Source organism: Maniola jurtina, chromosome 14 (assembly GCF_905333055.1).
Source record: "Maniola jurtina chromosome 14, ilManJurt1.1, whole genome shotgun sequence".
NCBI classification, from domain to species: Eukaryota; Metazoa; Arthropoda; class Insecta; order Lepidoptera; family Nymphalidae; genus Maniola; species Maniola jurtina.
The window spans coordinates 537779-561891 of NC_060042.1; the positions used below are offsets into that span (position 1 = coordinate 537779).

The following is a 24113-nucleotide window of genomic DNA, read 5'->3' on the forward strand; positions in this document are numbered from 1 at the left end:
GCACAGTGCGTTCATTAGCAGTCCCCTCTCCAAACGCAACATTTATATTGCGAGCTGTTTCTGCCGCGTTAGTTCCGCGTCGGAACTCGTATTCACAAATCACACGAATTTAAGAAGTATCCATCTTTATTGTCTAAGCTGAATAAAAAAACAACTGAAAGTTGATAATCGAATGTCGCACATTTTTTAAAAGAAGAACTACATAGGTACCGTATGAAAAAAAGTTTCATTCAAAAATTTCAAACAATGAAGGTTCTATGTCAATTCGAAGTACCTATTACAATAAAACGGCAATTTCATACTTTAACCCCTATTAAGATAACTATACCGAGTGGGGTATCATTTGAAAGGGCTTTACCTGTACATCCTAAAACAGATTTTTATGTATAATAGCTTTTGATTTATCGTGCAAAATGTTGGAAAAAATACTCGAGTTCGGAACCCTCAGTGCGCGAGTCTGACTCGCACTTGGCCGGGTTTTTATTGTTGTAGCACCTACTCCACTTCTAAAGTACGTTACGTCTCATCATCTTATTTTACAAAAAACTAATGTTTTTAGGCAGTAAAGTTTTAAAAAGACCGATTCTAGTAAATATATACGGATAGGGGGGCCCACAGGCATAGATTGCTTAGGGCATCAAGTAGTCTTAATCCGTCACTGGCTGTGAGTCATAGCGTCACTGTAAAGTGAACCTAAATTAAGTTGTTTTAAAGTTAAAAATTCAGTAACACCAATTTTAGTTTCATAGTGTTTCCGCTTAGAGACGTACAGACGAACTTGCGCTTTAAATAAATATGTTTTAGGTCCATTTTACTTTAACGCTTAACTGTTTCGACATTCGGATTCTTTCCTTATACTTCGACTACTAAGACTTCTGCTTATGCCCAAAACTTCTCTCAAGAGTGCTTAATTATATTGCAAGAAATACTTACAAAACTCCTTGCAGATTGGTCTTGTAATCAACGATATTTATTATCGAGTAGTAGCACTAGATGAGTCATTCCCAAAAAAAGTTTTTGCGGGTCGCATCTCGCTTTTCTTTATAACTGGATGGCCATCTGATGTTTTTCTCTAAACTTATCTGCATCTTTCTCTTTTTATTAATATTGCTAAAATAGGACTCATCAATTGTATCTGTGTATCTGTCTGTGGCGTCGTAGCTCCTAAACTAATGAAGCGATTTTAATTTAGTTTTTTTTGTTTGAAAGATGGCTTGATCGAGAGTGTTTTTAGCTATAATCAAAGTTGAAAGTTATCAGCTCTTTTCTAGTTACTGTAACCTTCACTTGTCAGAGGTGTTATAAATTTTTAATTTACACTTAACTATGACAGCACGATTTTTGCTAGATCATTGATTGGCCCATCTAGTGCGGAGTATCAGAGAGATCGTTGGTCGTTGAACAAGTGTTTCTTGCAGTCAGTTAGTATTCTTACCTATATTTAAAGATATTTATAGATTTAACTTAAAAAAAATAGAACTAAGTAAAATGAATTGAGCAAATTTAGATGTGTTACATATATACATACCAATCGATATTGTTCTCCCTCGTTTGAGAATTTGGCACCGGTTAGGTACATCGGACTTTGAGTTCTATAATATACAAGCTAAAGACTAAGTTAATATTAGATCAAGTTAAAGCTACCATAACACGGACCACATTTCAAATAACTACCTAGAAAGATTTATAGAGAGTAATTTGACATTGCTCAGACGACAGTTAAACGAGACTGTATACCCCTTTATAAATCTCATTTAGCCGAAATATTGGGTTTTTTTATTTTTTTAAATAAAAATGTACAAAATGCTTGGAAAATCTGGCATTTAGGATCTCCAAAATACTGGCATCTTAAGTATTAATATTCTTACGTTTCAGTTGATAGCAAATGTTGCATAGGCTTTAGGGAAATGCCCTAAATCTAGAGAAGGAGAAAACGATAGCGTCTACGTCTCTTATCTGACATAAAAGTATTGCTTTTAACACATTAAGGGCCGATTTTTCAATCATCAAATAACATTTATCTGAGGACGTTTTGACAGATTTCCTATACAAAAACTGTCAAAACCTCAAATTTATTCCTCAGATAAAAGTTACTAGATCATTAAAAATCGGCCCTAAAACGTTTTTCTTTTGTATAGCTGAGACCTCTGTGGCAATTTACAGTGTAAATAACTATCTGGAATTGAGGAAAAACATTAGGTATTGTTGTTCGTGGTCCGTATTAAGTAGCACCAGACTAAGAATTATGATTAAGGTGGGTAGACGTAAAAAACACACTCTTCAAATATTTTTCTTTACAGAAAATCAGAATGTTTTACATCTACTTAAAAAACTGAGATTCAAAAGCGTACTTTGACTCTGGTCAGGTTTTATTTGGAATTGAAACATGATAGAATATTAATGTCAAAGACATTATCCTGTTTTAACTATGACTCAAGCCAAAGTACGTTCAATACATAAGTCTCTGGTGCATGAGACGGGTCTGCCCGCAAAATTCAAATTTTATTTATTTTTAAAGTAATACCAAAAAGTAGGCTTGCGGTATTTCAATTTCGCCAATGGCAGTATCATCCTTACAGGTTTATATAAAAATCTTTACTTGAAAGGGTCCAGTTTAAGAAATTAGCTATAGTATCGACTAATTTGTGAGTAACTCATATCAAACTCATTATTTTGACTAATTTCTTAAACTGAACACTTTCAAGTGAAGATTTTTATGTAATCCTGTGAAGATGATACTGCCATTGTCGGAATTGGAATGCCATAAGCCTACTTTGTCGTATATTAGTTTATAAATTGCGAAAACCCAAATTAATTTTGAATTTCGCGGGCAGACCCGTCTCATGCATCTTAATTGTAAGTTAAAACTAGATAAATAAAGCTTAAAACGATTCCTATAACACAGATATTTGACGATACAAAACAAGTTTACAAATTGTTCGTGTTAGTAATGTGGGGGTTAATAAGGTGACCATTTTTTGTTACTTGCAATAAACGCCAAAAAAAAAAAATTCTTTTGCTAATCCTGTTAGATACAATCTCTTAAGTAAATTGATGTTCTAAATCTAGTGTTATCCTTTTCTGCAGGGAACGTTGTGAAAGAGATAGCAATACATTTAGACCCAACACTTTATTAGCCACAATAAGGGCAATGTATCGAGTTTGGTGTCAAATAAAAAGGATTCTCACACGTTGGGAGCCGAAGCGTAACATCTTTTTTTTTAAACAACTTAAATTCAGCTTTATGTACTTGGACATATGGTTGAAATTGAAAGATGAACACGAGTCCTCCTATATAATATTAGTTATAGTGCCAGGGTTAGTATCTATCAAGTGAGTTAGTCAATATTTACAACTACCCTCGTAAAGCTATCGCGTTTAGTTTGGTTCGGTCACAGAATTCAAAATACGTTAATAGAAATGACATCCTGCTTTTCTATAATACCGGGATAGCGTATCGGTTTACCCCCGACTCTCCATATAAGCGAACTGATTTAATCACCTAGTACTACTATCGAAACTCCGGCCTAGCCGCACACGATTTGTGTGTGCGGCCACTAGTCATCGGCGCAATTACAAGTTCACGTTCCTTTACCACTTCCATAGGCTCTATTCTGAATTCTGTGGGTTCAATATTCTTACTCTATATTAGGGAAACTGAGTATTATAATATACAACCTAGTTATTATGAAACCCTTAATGATATTCGAAGGTTGTGTTCCTAAAAAAAGCGGTCAAAAATGCCTGGTTACGTCATAAAAGATGCGTCACTGTTCTTTAACTTGCGCCTATGTGCCTTAAGCTTTATTACATAAATTAAAAAAAAAACACGGAATATATTATTAATAAGCATTTGCAAAACTTAAGTACTTAATCATAATTATTATTTATTAATAATATTAATTCTATCTTTAATAATCATTACAAAGTGGGTTTGAGTATGGTTTACCTACGGGTATGTAAAATAGTCTATTGATATGTTATTTTAAGCCTATTATATTACAATTTACTTTGATAACATCATTTGTTGCGATATAAAAATGAAACTACATAATATCTTCACAACGTAAATACATAAAGTGGGGCCGGCGCCCTTTATCGGCGCACACCAATCATGATCATAGTGCGTCCTTTTCACTTCTATACAAATTGTGCAAGAGAGAGCGCCCTATGTTAACTCGACTCCCTGAACAAGGTACACACTAGGTCTCTTTTTCATTTTGGCAACCTTGTTCGTATAACGTCATAATTATAGTGCTTGTATGTAGATCGCCACAATGACTGATGAAGTGATGAAGTGATGGATTATGATAAGTGTGAGTGATGAGTGTGAGTGTGAGTGTGAGTGATGTGAGTGTGAGTGATCAGTGTGAGTGTGAGTGCGAGGTGTCGGTGGCCGAGCTGGCGAGTGAGTCGTGGTGCTCGGCCGCGTGCCGGCTCTCGTCGCACACCGCTATGAACTGCTCCGCGTAAGCCCTGGAAACAGGCAAAGTCAAAAACTAATCATTTAATCTTCATGAGCGATCTCCGAGACTCCCAACATGCACTGAGGGTGGCCAACGCGGAAATTTTACTTGGTATAAATCCTACGTAACTTCACGTCTTTCCTAGGACGTCAAATATCTATCCCCCGTTAGTAAAACAAAGTCAAATGTTTCCAAATAATCTACGTTCTTCTGACTGAATTTCGCACACGACTTCCGATCTCCAGGCAGACTAGCCAATTGAGTAGGAGGTATTAGGCATAGTGACGTTTCTGGAGTGTAGATCGCTTACCAGCAAGCGCAGTGGAGGACCTCCAACCCACTGGACTGACAATCGTAAGAAGATAGCGGGAAGTGGGTGGATGAGGAAGACGGAGGATCGTGTGTGGTGGCGCGCTTTCGGGAGAGCCTATGTCCAGCTGTGGACGCAAACAGGCTGATTGATTGATTGGGGATAGTGCATAAGTGTGTGTGTAAACATACATGCACGACAGAGCCACAGGTCGCTTGTGGTGTATTCGCTCGAGCGATCGCGTCAGTGGCTCATTTTTTTTTTTTTTACAACTACATTGTTAAAATGGTAAAATGCCCTACCTATCTAATCCCGTGTAAGTCCTCTTCAAGTCATCCACAGTAGGGTTCTCTCTGTCCGAGCGTCGCTTGCGATGTATTCGCTCGAGCGAGCGCGTCAGTTGGGAGTCGTCGCGACGTCCGCGGCCGCGCCGCTGGCGCTCCGTGCGCGCTGCCCGCGGCGACCGGCGACGACGGACGCGCTGAAATTTAAAAAAATGTAAATACATAATTTGAGAAAAAAATCAGAACTCTTCCTTTCGGCTTTGCCGTAGTTGTGTAAAAATCACTTACAGAGGCCTTTGCCGTTCAAAATGTATCATGTTATAAACCGAATAAACTTTATAATTAATTTTTAGATACATCACAAAACTTATTTAGCGACGCGGCATTAACCCTGCGTCACTTATCTACCAGCTACGGAACGCTCGTTGACTTTAGCGTCAGTCAGATGTTTTATTTGTAATACATGACTAACTTTAAAAAAAAAGGGGTTTTCCACGTTTTTTTTTGTGGTAGGTACCTAATCAGTAATCATCAGTACTATCACATGTCATCATTTTTGCTATATACATAAGTACATCATGGTGTAAGCGTAGTGTAGGTAAGTAATCACACTAATATTATAAAGGAGAAAGTTTGTATATGTGTGTGTGTGTGTGTGTGTGTGTGTGTGTGTGTGTGTGTGTGTGTGTGTGTGTGTGTGTGTGTGTGTGTGTGTGTGTGTGTGTGTGTGTGTGTATGTTTGTTACTCCTTCACGCAAAAACTACTGGACGGATTTGGCTGAAATTTGGAATGAAGATAGATAATATCCTGGATTACCACATAGGCTACTTTTTATCCCGGAAAATCAAAGAGTTCCCACGGGATTTCAAAAAATCTTGATCCACGCGGGCGAAGTCGCGGGCATCGGGTAGTTAGGTATATTATTTACATACCGCATCAGGCACGGGGTAGTACAGCGGCGGCGGCGCGTACGCGTTGGGCGGTAGAGGTAGCGTGGCGTAGCGGGGAGCGGGGGGCACCACCATGCTCATCGGCATCCGCCCCAGCTGGAAAGAGACAAACGTCACCATAAATACATGCTGAAACGGGCTAGCCTGCAGTGAATGTGAAATATATTTATATATTTTATTTAGGTATAGTATTGCTGTGTACACCTATTAGGGGTTGTCACTTAGATTAGTTAGGATCTTTTGTTTTTATGTTTGGACCATTTTTACTTACAACCTGTTGTGTGTACCTTTGAATAAATAAATAAATAAATAAATAAATAGCACATCCAATATCCATGATCATGATCAACCCAACACCGGCCTACTATTGAGTACGGGTCACCTTTTTCTGAATAAGAAAGATTTATGTCATAGTCCTCCACGCTGGCCGAGTGCCGATTGGCAGACACTGATGATGATGATGAATACAAATATTAACATCAGAGAGCTAAATCAATAAGTTATTCATAAAATCAATACTTTAGCCAGCTAAGGTCGTGCGTCGATTGTAAACAACAGGCGCGTCGGTCACGCCCGCGTGGTGGCATTCTCAACTCTGATGCCAGAACAATGGAATGTAGGCGATCCCACTGCCTAGACTCCGATACTCTAGATTCAGACCCACTTCCTGAATACTATGCTGATAGCAGTGATAGTTTTGGTGATAAGAGGTGATAGGCTAGTGGTTAAGATCTCCGTCAGCCTCCTAAGCCCTTATTTAGGGGGTCTGCCATTGGTCTGTTATTTATTATTGTTGAGTTTCACTCTCAGGAATAAAATCCGAGACGAGGAAATTCCCATAAGGATAAAATAGACCGACATAGCTCAAAGGATTAGCGAGCAAGATGGGACAGACGTGTTCTGGTGACACCGCGCACCGGTAAGCGCAGTGCGGGACCTCCAGCCCGCTGGACTGATGACCTGAAGAAGGTGGCGGAGAGCGGGTGGATGAGGAGGGCGGAGGACCGTGTTTGGTGACGTGCTCTTGGAAAGGCCTATGTCCAGCCGTGGACGCATAGGTACAGGTTGACGAAATGCAATCTAATTATTGTTTGGAGAAAAGAAGGGTTTTTAGCCCAATAGTCCGGCACTATTCGATTCGGATATCTATGAGGATTTTTCCCTCCTACGGAAAAAATCGATCAAATGTCGAAGGGTACAGTACCGTACGATCATCGTATAAAATAGGTACTTAAACATTTTTATGTAGAACACTGCAAGTTAATGACTTCACCATCTACATGTGATTTAGTAAATTATTTTTTTCGTGAACACATTTTAATTTTTTTATTGTGATGTAACCACAAATTCACGACTTTAATGTGCTATAAGACCTACCTACCTGCCAAATTTCATGATTCAAGGACAACGGGAAGTACCCTATAGGTTTTCTTGAAAGACACGACAGACGGACAGACACCAGGATTATCCTTATAGGGTTCCTTTTTAACCCCCGACTCAAAAAGAGGGGTGTTATAAGTTTGACGGGTGTATCTGTGTATCTATCTGTGGCATCGTAGCTCCTAAACTAATGAACTGATTTTAATTTAGTTTGTTTTGTTTGAAAGGTGGCTTGATCGAGCGTGTTCTTAGCTATAATCCAAGAAAATCGGCTCAGCCGTTTGAAAGTTATCAGCTCTTTTCTAGTTACTGTAAGCTTCACTTGTCAGGGGTGTTATAAATTTTTAATTTACACTTGTTTCCTTTTGAGGTACGGAACCCTAAAAAAAGGCAAGATTGCAGTCAAGGGCTAACTTGTCGATCGATAAAAAAAAATGTCATGTAATCCCAGCCCAGTATTTAGCAAGTGTTTGAGGTTGATTCTAGCCGCAAGGCGAGAGGTGAACCACATTCCGAAAGCGTCGTATCACAACATCGTAACTTCACAGCCATTGCTGATATTATTAGCTATTTAACGATCCAATAGATAGACTACTTACATTTCTATTTATAGATTTGTTTTCAAATCATGGTAGGTAATGCAGCTATTAATCATCTTCAGATTACGTTTTACAACACACAGAATTTGGATACAAACATACATACATACATATATACATACATACATACATAGATTGCTAAAACCATAACCCTTCCTTATGACTTTGCCACAGTCGAATATAAAATTGAGTTTGGTCCTTGGCTGATAATATTGAAATGAAAACCAAACCATGTACTGAGGTATTCTTTTAAGTCTATATATTTAATTATCGTCATTTAATCATCTTACAAATTCGACCATCAAAAAGTGTATTAATGTAATTTAAATGTAAATTAATGTAGGCACTAAATGCTTTGAATTTTTTGAGTTTGTGTTTCTTTAGAGCATACTTATGGATAAACTCTTTAAACCGAAGTTGCAAGAACTGATTAGCAAGCTGCAAGAACATTTGAAATGCTCTAGTTTTAGAACTCAATAATCAGGGGCAGTCAATTCTCATGACATTCAGCAGGTGTAAGGCTTGCGCAGACGCAGGTACTGGTAGCGGCGAGTTGCCAAGCCGTCGGGTTTCACCATCCACGCCGCATGCCTAGGCGTTGTGCAACCAAAAATATTGCCTACCCGTTGTTTTCGTCCGTGACAAACTTAGAATAAACTAATGTATTACGTTATTTAAAAGGATAAACTGATTAACTATATCCACGTACCTACCTAACCTAAAATTTTTTTTTTCTCTCGTCTGGCTTTACACTGATTAGCCAATGTCAAGTTTGTAGTTATTTACAAGTTAGGGAAACTATATGGACTTCGTCTGTGCCGGCGCCCGATGACACACACGCGGCGCCCCTTTAGAGTGCTTCCCAGTCAGTTCCACCATCAATAAACACCAGCAGAACACAAAAACCGGCCACTTCTAACAAAAAAACACTCCAAAAAGTCACAACACGCGTGCCAGCAAACGCCACCACAGACGAAGTCCAACCTACAATTACCTTAGCGCTAAAAAATTACGTTTAAAAACATTTAATATGCCTAGCGGTAATTGGTTTTTTAAACTGTACCTACAAAGTTTTATAGTAGTAGAGTAGTAGTTTAATTATATACGTGACTCATCGTTGATTTATGTAGTTTTTTAAATCCCGTGAAAACTTTGATTTTCTGGGATAAAACGTAGCTTATGCCCGTCTCCAGGATCAAGCTATCTTTGCGCCAAATAAAAATGATAATGACTTCGTTCAAAAGATCCAGGGCAAACGCAGTTGGAAGTTTTTTTGAAAACTACTTGTTGTATTGTATGAGATTTATGTCCCGCGACTTCGTCCGCGTGGATCCGCGTTTTTAAAGATCCCGTGGGAACTGTTTGATTTTCCGGGACAAAATGTTGCCTATGTCAATTACAGGGACGCAAGCTACCTCGGTACCTTTAATACAAATCGGTTAAGCGGATGGGTTTTTGGGAATCCCGTGGGAACTCTTTGATTTTCTGGGATAAAAAATAGCCTATGTCCGTCCCCGGGATAATAGCTAACCCTGTACCAAATTTCGGCAGAATCGGTTAAACTGTTAGGCCGTGAAAAGGTAGCAGACAGAAGACAGACACACTTTCGCATTTATAATATTAGTATGGATTTAAATCGAGTAGAAAACAGCTGATGTTCAGTTTCAAGAGCACTATCTTCGATAGCGTTGCGTAACACTTCCGGTTGTTGTCAGCTTTCTCGCCATGGGGAAGAGTTTTTGCCGCCATGCAATGATGCGGTCACGCAAGGTGCAATACACGTCCTATTAGATAACTAACTACCTACCTACTGTCCAATTAGTTTACATTAGTAGCATAAAATATAATGAACTCAAAGGGTTTACATCTATGCTGAAATTAAATTAAATTAAGCTTCTAAAAAGTTAATCTATGCGAATAATTATTACTGAAAGTCAATCCGCCAGGTCTTAAAAAACACGCAAACTTAACTTTTTAATTGACCTAGTATTTTAATCTAACTATTGTACAATTTTTTATTCAAATAGGTATCAAAGTTTGCTGGGCAGTCGACGCTGGTTTCAAGTTTCAACTAACAACTGAACGATTTGAGAAGGCCTAGGCAATAAAATTTAGACAGACAAGCGTTAATTTTTATTGAGATTAATATGTTTTAAAATGATCAAAAATTAGAAAAAACGAAAGCAATCCAATTTATTTATACTAAGGTATAAAAATGAAAGTGGTTAAATTAAAATCAAGTTTACGTTACAGTTGTAGTAGCGGGTAGACATGTAGATATTCAACGCAATCTATACTAATAAATAAAATTAAAGTGTCTGTCTGTAATTTCGAAATAACTACCGCATATTAAGGTCATATGGTTATTTGAACGATACTATAACTGAATCACACGTTTTTAAAAATTTTGTCTGTCTGTCTGTCTGTCTAAGGGAGTTGTGTTTTTCTACCTATGTACACCGAAATCTTCGAGATTTCTGAACCGATTTGCGTCATTTCTTTTTTAATCGATAGAGGAACTTTGCGACATTGTTTCATAAAAAATTTAGAGTCCAACTCTTCAATCCTGATGCTGCAGGGGATCTGACCAATCCACGCGGGCGAAGCTGCGGGCATCAGCTAGTATGTAATATATTAAGGTAATCGCTGACACACTTGACTGATTGGCACTTGGGAGATCGGGGGTTCGATCCCGGTCACTAACTCTATGTTTTTTTTTTACTCTATGTTTCAGAGTTATGTACGTTTTAAGCAACTTAATATCACTTGCTAGGTAAAGGAAAACATCGTGAGGGAACCGGCATGCCTGAGAGTTCTCCATATGTAGTCAAAGGTGTGTGAAGTCTGCCAATCAGCACGCCAGCACCGCACTGGTGGTGGACTATGGCTTAACACCTCATTATGAGAAGAGACCTGTTCTTAGTTATGGACTGGCGATGGGTTGATCATGATGATATAAAAACCGACCAAGTGCGAGTCAGACTCGCGCACCGAGGGTTCCGTACTTGGGTATTTTTCCGACATTTAGCACAATAAATCAAAAACTATTATGCATAAAAATAAATTAAAATCTGTTTTAGAATGTTCAGGTAAAGCCCTAAAGACAGACAACAAAGTGATCCCATAAGGGTTCCGTTTTTCTTTTTGAAGTACGGAACCCTAAAAATGAAAGTGGTTACTTAAATTAAAATCTAGTTAACGTTGGTTAGAGTAATGTAGTGTGTATAACATGCTAAAGATCCGTAGATAATAATAAATCTACGCAATATGGTAATCGCTGGCCCACTTGGCGGCGTGAGAAGTTTGGCGGGTCGCCGGTTCGAGTCTGCGACGTGACGATATTACCGTTATAATCATATTTTTTCGTGTAGGAGTTCTATCTCATACCACATGTAGGTACCTAATTAAAGATTTTTTTTTAAAGAATATTCGCCATGCCATGACTAATACTCCCCTTTCTCCTCCAATTATAAGAGTAGAGCTTGTGCCAGGAGTGGGTACGACAATAGTGCAACGGGTGGGGTTTGAACCGCCGACCTTTCGGAATTCAGTCCGCTCCTCAACCGTTGAGCTATCGAGGCTCTATGTCGAGACTTGCAGCTTAAAATAACAAAAAAAAAATAGAATCCCGATCTGCCGTGCCAAAAACGGACAAAAAATTCCTGAAAAGCCGGCAACGCATCGCAGTTCCTCTGGTGGTGCTGCAAATGTTCATGAGCGGCGGTAATCACTTAACATCTGCAGTGTTAAGTGCCTGGTTGTTTGCTAGCTATGTTTTTCTTTAAAAAAAACATATTTGAAAATTACGTCACACAGCCTCCATATTGTTTTTTTTTAACTCAGAATACTTTAAGGGGAAGGTGCAGGTATAACCTTTTCTTATTCCGTTACAAGTTAGTCCTTAACTGCGAGCTCACCTGGTGGTAAGTGATGATGCAGTCTAAGACGGAAGCGGGCTAACTACGTAAGGCCCGGGTAGGATTAGGTAGATTCTAATATACACAGATTCTGATACCACATTCATACCTATTTCCTCTATGCCGGAATAGATAAGCTCAATGCTGCAGTCTAAGATAGAAGCGGGCTAAGTACGTAAGGCTAAGTTACTGGGTAGGGCTAGGTAGATTCTAATATACATAGATTCTTACACATTCATACCTATGCCAGAATAGGTAGGTTCTCTGTGCGAAGTTGGGCGAGTCAACTAGGTAAAAAATAAATAACGAAAACAAAAAATGGCGGAATTGTTAAAAAATCACGCATCGCTGTGATACATTGGAAAGTTCTGCGTACGAGTGAAAAGGCAACAAATCACCGCATTTCTGCCCGTCTCGTCGGGCTAGTTGGCAAAGCGACTGTCCATCTGTCACTCACGTTTACGTATTCTGTGCTCACGTCTCCATAACTCACGAGGAAATCACCGATCTAAAGATTTTGATCAAATTCTCATTTATTTACGCACGAAGTTGCCTCAAAACTTGCCCTAAAATAGAGATTTTTCAAGGCACGTTTTTAAAATAAATACAATTTCAATACATTGATTAATTTACGGCATAGATAATGGAGAGATAAATCGATATACGGCTTAGTTATAGATCTAGAACAAGAAAGAATAGAATAATAGGCGTAATTATGTTTGTATGGAGTTGCGCGTAAGAAGTTTGTTTCATCCTCCGTCTGCAATCCGTCGTCGCCCTAGTATAGTATAGGTCATCACAGTAATTTTATTTGTTTTTATGGTTCGATGAAATTAAAATGTGTTATTTTCATGTTCATGAAATCAACTTAACAATTAGGTAATCGAAAAAACCCAATTATGTCGACATATAAGTTTACATCAATAATAATTACTTAGTACATAAATTAAGTAAGTACCTATTGCTCTATATTTTATTTTAAGAAACATACCTATTAAGAGTTACATAAAATTAATATTCTTGCAAGGATTGTGTTGAAATATCCAATTAAATTTATCTTTAGCAAGCCCGTAACAACTTATTATTAAATAGAATTTAATTTCTATCGGTTAGCAAGAGTTTATGATATTGTATAATGTTTTAACTACTAGCGAAAACAGAAAGAAATGAAACTAATTATAATTAATTAATGATTACATATAATATATTTGCATTGAATCCATTATTTATTCTACAGTTATATACCTAGATTTTTTATTCGAAGATAAGTTGGCTGCGATTTCACTTGATGGCGAATGACGATGTAAAAAAATCTTCGATGGAAAAAACGATTTATAAAGCTTTCTACAATAATATTACCTATTATGATATAAGCAGCCACTGAACATATTTAGTTACAAAATTATAATTAGGAAGATATTCTAAATACATACATCTATTATTGTAAAATGTACCTCTACGTGTCCCAAAAGCTTGCCATTTTCGAGGTTGAAGAGATCTATCTGACTTGGTAATATATAATTCCCACGAGCCAAGACGTAGTTTAATGCTTAGGCTTTATAACCTAGTTAAGCTGTAAGACAGGGGCGAGGAACCTTTATCGTCGACAAACTCAACAACAAAATAGTACCTAGTAATTGTTTTGAATGGATTAAGCGGGCTCAATAAATTATATCTATAGAAGGAAAAGTTGAATGACTGACTGACTGATCTATCAATGCGCAGCTCGAACTACTGTTCGGATCGGGCTGAAATTTGACATGCAAATAATATAGCTATTATGACGTAGACATGTGTTTAAAAAGGATTTTTGAAAATTTAACCCCCTACGGGTTTTAAAATATGTGTAGCCTTTTTCACGGAGGAATAGGAATCTTCTAGGTAAACTCGTAAGGCCGTACATCATCACTTTCCAACAGGCGTGATTGTGGTCAATCTTTTGCGTATAATATAATGAATAAAATAGTAGTCCATGCGGACGAAGTCACGGGCATAAACAAAGCCTCATCGCTGTAACTCATAGCACTTTCCATAATCAAAAAATAGTACAAGAGGTTTTTTTTCCAACTACTTACTTAATTGTAATTTTGAGACTTGTAAGATCAACTTTGCTTATGTTTTCTTTCGAATGAGACTTAGTTTGAAATTATATGTATATTACCTAGATTTAGACTGTAAAGGTTCTTAAGACTGCTACAAATAAATTAATCATGTTAGCACCAAAGGTTCACAGCCACTGCATGCAACAAGGACGCCAGAATCTGACCAGAATAGTTTGTGGTGTTTGTGGTCTTGTAGTTTGGACCGGAAACTGGAGTTTTTGTAGTATCTAGCTTAAAGTCGACACCTGTATCCGCCGGGGCCGCCATTTTAACTTAAAATAGCGATTTAATTGATCGATTATTATTTTTAATTTACCTTTTTAAAAGCTTTAAGTGCTTTAGAAGCCTTGAAATATTTTTAACTAGACCATGGCGACTTTTTCACAGACTTGTATGACTACGATTACATTAAATATGAATTATTTTCAAGTCGATACAAAATGTAAACAATCTATGCAGTCATGCAGCGGCAAGTGATTGACAGATGAGCAATTGTGCAACTGGCGGCACCAAACCACCTTGATACACTTGCTACATCGCTGTTCAATACACAACTGTTCAATACAACGATGCAAGCTGTCCGCAACGACAACGGCATGCGCTTGCGCAGCTTTATTTGTAAAATGTGACGAAAAGTTTGACTAACTTTACGCCCATACGCCTTAGCATTCCGGTGCGATGCCGTGTAGTAACCAAAGGCGTATGGGTTTGACAAAAACTGGCATGCACCTTAGACTGCACCATCACTTATCAGCAAGTGTGATTGCAGTCCATGACTAACTTGTATCTGAATAAGAAAAACCGCTGTGTATTCACAACATATAGTAGGTAGGTACTGCATCTAGCTACTTTACTGGCTCCACAACCCGCCTTTCTTGCGAGGGCTTACAGATTTTTGCAAGTTTTGTTTAATATACAGTATGATAATGAAATTGTTATGTCGCAGCTTACTTCACGTTTAGCATTTTTGGTAGATTAAATTTAATCTCTTTATAGTATTAAAAATGTATATTGATTGCATAACATTTGCTCTCTAAAATAAACAGGCAGGTATATGTATGATTTACGAACATATACAAACTACATCATATTATATGTCGAAAAGCACTGCTTACATGACACCAATACGCGGTGAAGGCGAAACATATTAAAGTATATTTGCTTTGAATTAAGAAACAAGCATTTCAACGATTTTGTAATTTATTACAGGTTTTAGATGTTAAACATGTGTTAAATCTATATAGTTTAAAAAGAATCGGTCCCGAAGACTTTCCGAAGTTACGCCTGCCTATCTCATTAATTCTCACTACATAAATAAAGCCGGCGATTCAAGCTCTACCCGTTGCACTGTTTTCGTACCTTCGTCTAGCACAAGCTTTACGCTTAGTTGGAGGGGAAAGGGGAATATTAGTTATGATTAACATGGCATTAATAAAAAAATATATAATATCCTATTTGGAATTTGTTCATCTTGGCATATTATTATAAACAAGCTGATGCCCGCGGCTTCGCCCGCGGGGATTGGTCAGATCCCCTACAGCATCAGGATTGCGGAGTTGGACTCCAAATTTTTTATGAAACAATGTCGCAAAGTTCCTCTATCGATTAAAAAAGAAATGACGCAAATCGGTTCAGAAATCTCGGAGATTTCGGTGTACATAGGTAGAAAAACACAACTCCCTTTTTGAAAGTCGGTTAAAAAAGTAGCCTATGTTACTCCCTGGTCCATTCTCTACTTGTCTGTGAAAATCCCGTCAAAATCGGTTCAGCCGTTCCGAAGATTACCCTTTTCAAACAGACAGACAGACAGACAGACAGACAGACAGACAAAAATTTTAAAAACGTGTGATTTGGTGTTGGTATTGTTCAAATAACCATATGAGCTTAATATGAGGTAGTTATTTCGAAATTACAGACAGACACTCCAATTTTATTTATTAGTAGTATAGATTGAATACTTGAAAAGAGCAACCGCTGAGTTTCTTGCTGGTTCTTCTCGGTAGGAATGGCATTCCGAACCAGTGGTAGATTATTTTGACGATTCCAAAGCACTTGTAAAAGTTTAATTGAGTAAAAATATTTTGTACTAGCTGATGCCCGCAGCTTCGCCTGCGTGGATTTAGGTTTTTAGAAATCCCGTGGGAACTTTTGAGTTCCCAGGACAAAAGTAGTTTATGCGTACCGCGCGACAAAGTCTTTACTTGGTAAATATACCTTCAATATCAATTTATAACCGACGACAGTTTCTAAATCCCATCCACTTTGGTGATCAGATCCCCTGCAGCATCAGGATTGAGGAGTTGTAATCCAAATTTTTTATAGCAATGTCGCAAAGTTCCTCTATCGTTAAAAAAAAAAATTACGCAAATCGGTTCAGAAATCTCGGAGATTTCGGTATACATAGGTAGAAAAACACAACTCCTTTTTTGAAAGTCGGTTAAAAAAGTAGCCTATGTTACACCCTGATGAATCCTCTACTTGTCTGTGAAAGTCCCGTTAAAATCGGTTCAGCCGTTCCGAAGATTAGCCTTTTCAAACAGACAGACAGACAGACAGACAGACAAAAATTTTAAAAACGTGTGATTCGGTTATGGTATCGTTCAAATAACCATATGAGCTTAATATGAGGTAGTTATTTCGAAATTACAGACAGACACTCCAATTTTATTTATTAGTAGATATAGATTTTGATTTATTTTTTTAATCTAAATCGAAAAAGCAACATATACTTTAGCAATCGTAATGGACGTGGAATTCGGTTGTTTCTAATGCCCGTGCAATTTGGTGTATGTACATTAGTTCATGCAATATTTGGAAACACGGTAAAGGTCGGTCCGTGGCCAATCGTACAACGATTGCTCGTCGACTTTACCACTTACGCACCCTGTAATACAATATTCATTGCATTTTACAGTCATCAACGAACATTTTGGGATCCCAAAATAAGGGACTACAAGCTTAATCCATATCCATACTACTATTATATGCGAAAGTATGTCTGTCATCCGTTTAGGTAACCGATTTTGACATTTGGTACAGATATATAGCTTGCATCTCGGGGAAAGATATAGATTATTTTATATCCCGGAAAGTCAAAGAGTTCCGATGGGATTCTTAAAAAACCTAAATCCGTGGATGAAGTCGCATGGATAATATATATCTATTATCTATAGATTAAGAAAACTTTGACTTTTGCCTAATACTGCAACATCTCTACTTAGTCCATACGCGCCTAAAAAGATCCCAGTAAATATATTTTCAGTTCTGTTCTGGAGTGTACACCGCGTACCGGTAAGCGCAGTGTGGGACGACCTCCAGCCCGCTGGACCGATGACTTGAAGAAGGTGTTGGGGAGCGGGTGGATGAGGAAGGCGGAGGACCGTGTTTGGTGGCGCGCTCTTGGAAAGGCCTATGTCCAGCAGTGGACGCATACAGGCTGATGGAATGGAGATATTTCAGAACTCGGCTGTTGGGACCTCGTATATATTAGCTTAGTTGGCCTTGTGTGTATGTAAATACCAACTTAAGCTTTCGGTTCACCCTGTAGGTATCCGTGAGAACTGTCATACTATGCCGCGGGCTTCGGCCGACAGTTGGGCAATAGTCTCATTAAGGCATTATTGTTTATTATATTAAATTCCACAGCACTTTGTTGTGAAAATGCATTCGATGTAGCTTTTAAAATTGATGCTTGTTTTTTTCGTTTGGCAGTGTTTAGAAATCGATTATTTCAACATTATAATTTTCAATTAAGTAGGCACATTTTGTAACTAACCCATTAACTAACGTCACTCGTACTGGCAGTAGGATTGGCTAGTATCATGGGCAATAACGGATTTGGGAACGAGCCGCAAGCGCGTTTAACTTTAATAGTCCGTACTCCGTAGTCCATATATAACGCTCTAAACTCTTTTTCATAACTAAATGGGCTTACGCTTGACTGCAATCACACCAAGCAGGAGATGATGCAGCCAAGGTGGAGCGCGTGTCCAGAAGGAATTCCCGCTTTTTTAGAAGGTACCAATATTGTAACTAGCGGAAGGGCATTCCATATTCTAACAGTGCGAATTAGAAACGAGGAAGCAAATCGCTTCGTATGGGTCCGTGGGATTTCGGCTTTGTAGGGAAGATGACCAGGCGATCCCTCGTAGTTTGATTGTAAAATGGCGAGGGGAGAACTAGGTCGAATAGTTCCTTAGCACACTCTCCGAAATATATCTTGTAAAACACCGACAGACAGCCAACATTGCGCCGATTTTACAAACTTTGAAGCTTAGAACTGACCAATGCAACGCTTGGTCGCCAATGAGTCGCCAATACACGTAAAAAGTGTAAGTACTTACCTATAAACCTTGCTGCCAATTCATATAAGTAGCCCGTCATTTGCGGAGACCTAGCGTATCATGGGCATTCATTTCAACGCGTGCGTAATGTGTAATCAACTTTAGAGTAATTTATGTAATTATCAATTAGTAATTACTATATAATTGACATATGACAGGATATATTTAGCGGCTCGGAATGAGCGCCATCCGCCTGGTCGCTAGTCTTGGCCTGTTTCGGTCTAGATTCTAGTCAGTCGGCCCTTCGGCAGGTGAAAGGGACGGTCCTAGCACCTAGCTCGCGGTAGGTACTGAGTACTGACGAATAGATAAATAAAATAATGACGAATAATGCAATGTTCAAAGTTTCAATACCGTTTTAATTACATCATTTATATGTGAACACCATTTTACTTATTCTAATAAAATCTAAATGTATTTAAAAGGAAAAGCTGACTGACTGACTGACTGATTTATCAACGGAAAGGATTGGCCTGAAGAGGAGAAAGATTGGCATGCAGATAGCTATTATGACGTAGACGTCCGTTAAGAAAGGATTTTTGAAAATTCAACTTCTAATGGGGTAGGTAGGGTGTGAAATTTGTGTAGTCCACGCAAACGGAATCGCGGGCATAAATTAGTTTTTAAGGTTCCGTACCTCCAAAGGAAAAAAGGAACCCTTACAGGAACTCTTGATTGTCTGTCTGTCTGTCTGTCCGTCTGTCTGTCGTGTCTGTTAAGAAAACGTATAGGGTACTTCCCGCTGACCTAGAATCATGAAATTTTGAGGATAGGTCTCATAGCATAAGTAAAGGAAATAATCCGAAAACCGTTAATTTGTGATTAAATCACAAAAAAATTAAAATGTGTACCATACAACCTACCTATATACGAAAAAATACATTAATTTGCTAAATCACATATAAATGATGCAGTCCGTCATTAACTTGCAGTGTTCTACATAAAAGTGTTAGGTGTATCTTGTACCACGGTATACGGAGCCCTTTAAGTGTGAATCCGATTCGCACTTGGCCAGTTCTTTTTTCATAAAGAAAATGTTTGGTACACATTCCACAGCCTAATATTCTCAGTTAGTTCAAAGTTTTGTACCCGATGGTACTAAGGTCGCTAGTACTACGGTTTACGAAACGCGAAGTTTCGAGACAGGTACCCACAACAGTTGCCGGCGTAGCAGCACGCACACAGACACACATGCTGAATGAAAGGTCAGGCCGCGACGAGAACCGTATCTAATAGCTGTAAACTTGACGAATAAGTATTGCTATTCGATAATGTTGCCACTCCTAACAGTCGTGATAAATGCAGTAATTTTGACAGCCTCCCTGTGGTAAGTGCTGTGGTCTTATTAGTAGGAGCTCCCGGGTTCGATTCCCAGCAGGGTTTGGAATTTTATAATTTCTAGCCTGGTCTGGTGGGAGGCTTCGGCCGTGGCTAGTTACCACCCTACCGACAAAGCCATGCCGCCAAGCGGTTTAACGTTCCGGTACGATGCCGTGTAGAAACCAAACAGGTGTGGGTTTCATGAAAACTGCCATACCCCGCATACCCCTCCCCACACATGAAAAAGGAGCCGGAAAAAAATTCTTACCCTAGCATGTAGGACGTAGGCCCGTAGGACGTATTCTGTAGAGTTAGAATGTTTTTTTTTAATAAGGAAATGCGGGGCCATCGAAGTTGTTTTAGAACTTTTTTGCACTTTTTTGTGACAGGAGCTACCTCAAAAACGAAACTAGTTAGGAATATGAAATTTCGGTATATTATGTACCATATACTCGTTTTAATCAACACACAAAGATTTATAAAATAGTTTGTAAGCTGTGGCCAAAACTTTGTTTGTAAGCTGCCATTTTTGTCTAGCTCAGAAAAGAAAGATTCCATACCCAAAATAATATGATGTTCATAATTATGTAAGGAACCCTAAAAGAGTGTCAACCGACTCGCACTTCACCGGTTTTAACTATTAACAGTTATTTACAATTTTAAACTAAGTAGATTGAATCGATTAAATGCGAGCTAGAATAATCCAAACAGACATCCTAATGCATAAAGATCCTAATGTATCTTTGATGTATTACAAAGATTTATAGCGCAGCGCAGCGCAGTGCGTACGTTGCGCAAACGCAGTTCACACGGTCGGTTGGCGTTCGCTACTATTCAGAACTGGTTGATTTTGATAACATTAAAGGTTAGTTGTCAAATCAATTTGATTTAAAATTTAAATGTGGTTACAGCATTTTATGTAAAGAAAATAAATGACCATTTTGATATGAAACTTAAGCTTAGGCCCGTTTACACAATTTTTGACACCACAAAAGATGTAAAACAACATGATATTTACGCTGCTTTTTGACCCCCGACCCAAAAAGAGGGGTGTTATAAGTTTGATGTGTGTATCTGTGTATCTGTCTGTGGCATCGTACCTCCTAAACTAATGAACCGATTTTAATTTAGTTTTTTTTTGTTTGAAAGATGGCTGGATCGAAAGTATTCTTAGCTATAATCCAAGAAAATCGGTTCAGCCGTTTGAAAGTTATCAACTCTTTTCTAGTTACCGTAACCTTCACTTGTCGGGGGTGTTATAAATTTTTAATTTACACTTATCATTAACTAAGCTCTGGAGGGAAGAACTTCAATGAAGCTAAGTTTTTTACTCTACATTAGTTGCGAATGTGAGCGAAGGACTCATTTGTTTGCTTTAAGTTTAGTACTACCTAAGCGTGTTATATTACAATAATTTTGCATGCCAGAAATGGCCGATGTGATACAAAATAAATAAATAAAATACCTTTAAATTTTACACCTGTAGTTACATGTTTTTCTGTCGAAATAAATGATTTATGATAAAAGTTTGTGTGATCCGTCAGTTTTCTAGTTATATATCTATGAAAAAAATAATTTAAAATTGGTATTTAGGCATTTGATTAAAAATGAAGAAATTCTTGTACACAAAAACTATTTTAGAGAAATCCGGACGGAAACACTGAAAACGTTTTGTTGGAACAATTATAAACTACTGAAGTAGATATTTCCTTTTGTTTACCTGCATAAGTAAGAAAGGAAATATTTATAGCAAGGATAAGGCTGTATTTGACTACAATTACACCAACGCTATACACTATTATTACGCGAGGATAGAGCGGTATTTATTATTATTACGCCATTTTATCCGCTAGAAGATACTTATTAATGGAATAAGTTTAATTTTATTATAATTCTGAACCTATTCACACTTGTCTTAACAAGATATCGATATACAGCACTAAAACTCGACTACTACCGGGGAACTGCCGATAGATAGCTATAGATATATAATATGAAATAGTTATTTTTGAACTGAATTTTTATTCGTATAAAATGTAGCCTGTCATCCAGACCATAACAACGAATCGATTGACACCTCATTCATCAAAATCGGCTCAGTAAACTACTGTACACTACACACATTTGTATTTATGTGTGTTCACACATATATGCACATAAATACAAACCTACTTCTCTTCTCTCTCTGGGCTGGTTTCCGCACTTAAACGTTTCCGTCTGTTGTGCGTCTTATACTAACACAAACCTACATACATAATAATATATGCATACACGTACATACATGTTACATAGACTGCTAAAATCATAACCCTTCCTTTTGGCTTTGCCGTAGTCTGGTAAAAAAATGAAGAGGGGACAAGATCGAAAAGCTCCTGAACATATTCTCCAAAATATGAGTACCCTGTAAAACACCGATAAGCCAGCAACCTCACGACGGCGATCAATACTCTAAAGTTTCGCCAGGGACCAACGAACCAACACACAAACACATTTCGCATTGTATGGGTAGTGATGGATAGTAATCAATTAGGTACACAGGATATCAATAATTAAACAGTAATTACTATATCAGCAAGCTAATAACAGGGTTGTACAGTCCATTGCTCAGGTTTCGCAAGTGGTCACGCAGGCGTAGCTGCAACCCGCAACCCGCAACCCGTGGCCTGCGGGTGAACGAACGGGTCACCATTTGAATGTCAAAACAGATATTACTTGCTATTTGCTTTGACATTTAGATCTGTCATTAAATTATTACTCCACTAGATAATGCTCGTGATTTCGTCCGCGTGGATTTAGATTTTCATAAATCTTTGATTTTCCCGGAGAAAAAACGGCCAAGTTCGAGTCAGACTCGCGCAACGAGGGTTCCGTGCTACAATCGTATTTTTTCGACATTTAGCACGATGAATCAAGAACTATTGTACATAAAAATACATAAAAATCTCTTTTACAATGTACATGTAAAGCTTTTTTATATGATATCTCACTTGGTAAAATTGAACCACATTAATTTTTTTTGTGATGTAACCACAAATTCACGGTTTTCGAATTTTTTCCTTTACATGTGCTATAAGAACTACCAACCTATGAAATTTCATGAGTCTATGTCAACGGAAAGTACCCTTTAGGTTTTCTTGACAGAAACGAACGGACGGACGAACAGACAGACAGACAACAAAGTGATCCTATAAGGATTCCTTTTTCCTTTTGAAGTACGGAACCCTAAGAATCAAAGAGTTCCCACGGCCCGGTATTTTTATACCTAAATCCACGCACACGAAGTCGCGAGCATTGTCTAGTCAATAAATAGTCTATCTTACTTGTATGAAATGGATACTTGAAGCAATTTTAATCACACAACCCAATTTACTAGAAATGTAACACTAACAGCAAGTGAAGTAAACGATTACTGGAATCGCTTGCAATAATTCATTGTTTCCACCTACTCTACACGGGTACAGCGATATATGCGTGCGCACAATGCATATTTCACTCGCCCTGTCTCTATTGCATGGGAATAGAGATTATTTTTCACTTCAAGTATCACGTGTCATAGAAAAATATGCGATGCGAATAGGGTTGACAAAATTCACTATTTTTCTATACAGGCTGTAATTAGATAGCTAGCAAAAACTTAACGCTATTATTATACTACCTAAACACAACCCCATACCAATAACTATTTTGCTTATGTTATAATACTTGTAGTTTTAGTGATTTACTATTTTTCAAATCCGTAATGTAAGTACTTATAGCTAAAACTCGGGCTCAATGCCTCACTTACCACGCGGCATTGATCCCGCGGCATCTATGTACGCAACGTTCGTTGACCTCTAGCGTCATTCAGATTCTGAATGATTCAGAACAGAACATTTCAGATATTCTATTTGCAATAACTACATTGCAAACTTAACAAAAAAACCAGTTTTTTTTAAAATTTCTAACAATTGTATGCAAAGGCGGCCTTATTGCTCAGAGCAATCTCCACCAGGCAACCTTTGGGGAAAGGTGTGGTAAGCACAGTTTGACGTGGTAGGTGTGGACTGTGGTGTTAGGGTAGTTGAAAGAGTGTAAGTACAATGGTACCCAATTTGAATAAATGATTTCACTTTGACTATGATGATATTGACAGCCCTACGTAGTCGCGAGTTAGCAATCGTAGATAGGCTTTTAGTACGCAATGTCCCGCTGCGGTTTTTCATTACGTCGCTTGCGCAAGCGCAGCGCGGCGCTGACGAAATATCGCATATCGGGTTCACACTTCACGCACTACGCGACCACCGACTATACATATACTGGATCTGTCAAGGATTTGTGGCAAACACCACATACCTACTAGTAACTAGTACCTTCTCAAATGTCAATACCATTCAACTTAATCCTAATAATATCCATATCTGATACAAATACTAGCTAATGCCCGCGACTTCGTCCGCTTGGA

The 24113-nt window shown here is 38.1% G+C and overlaps 1 protein-coding gene across 2 annotated transcripts in view; it reads right to left on the reverse strand.

The window, feature by feature from the left end:
* Nucleotides 1–4290: 4290 nt before the first annotated feature.
* LOC123871552 overlaps nucleotides 4291–24113 on the reverse strand; it is a 69291-nt gene continuing 49468 nt past the window's right edge. For both annotated transcript variants that reach the window (XM_045915417.1, XM_045915416.1), the window contains exons 5-7: nucleotides 5994–6107; nucleotides 5079–5257; nucleotides 4291–4476 (exon numbers count right to left, since the gene is read on the reverse strand). In XM_045915417.1, coding sequence (XP_045771373.1) covers nucleotides 4365–4476; nucleotides 5079–5257; nucleotides 5994–6107 — 405 coding nt within the window. In that variant the 3' untranslated portion in view covers nucleotides 4291–4364. The remainder of the gene's footprint in view (nucleotides 4477–5078; nucleotides 5258–5993; nucleotides 6108–24113) is intronic.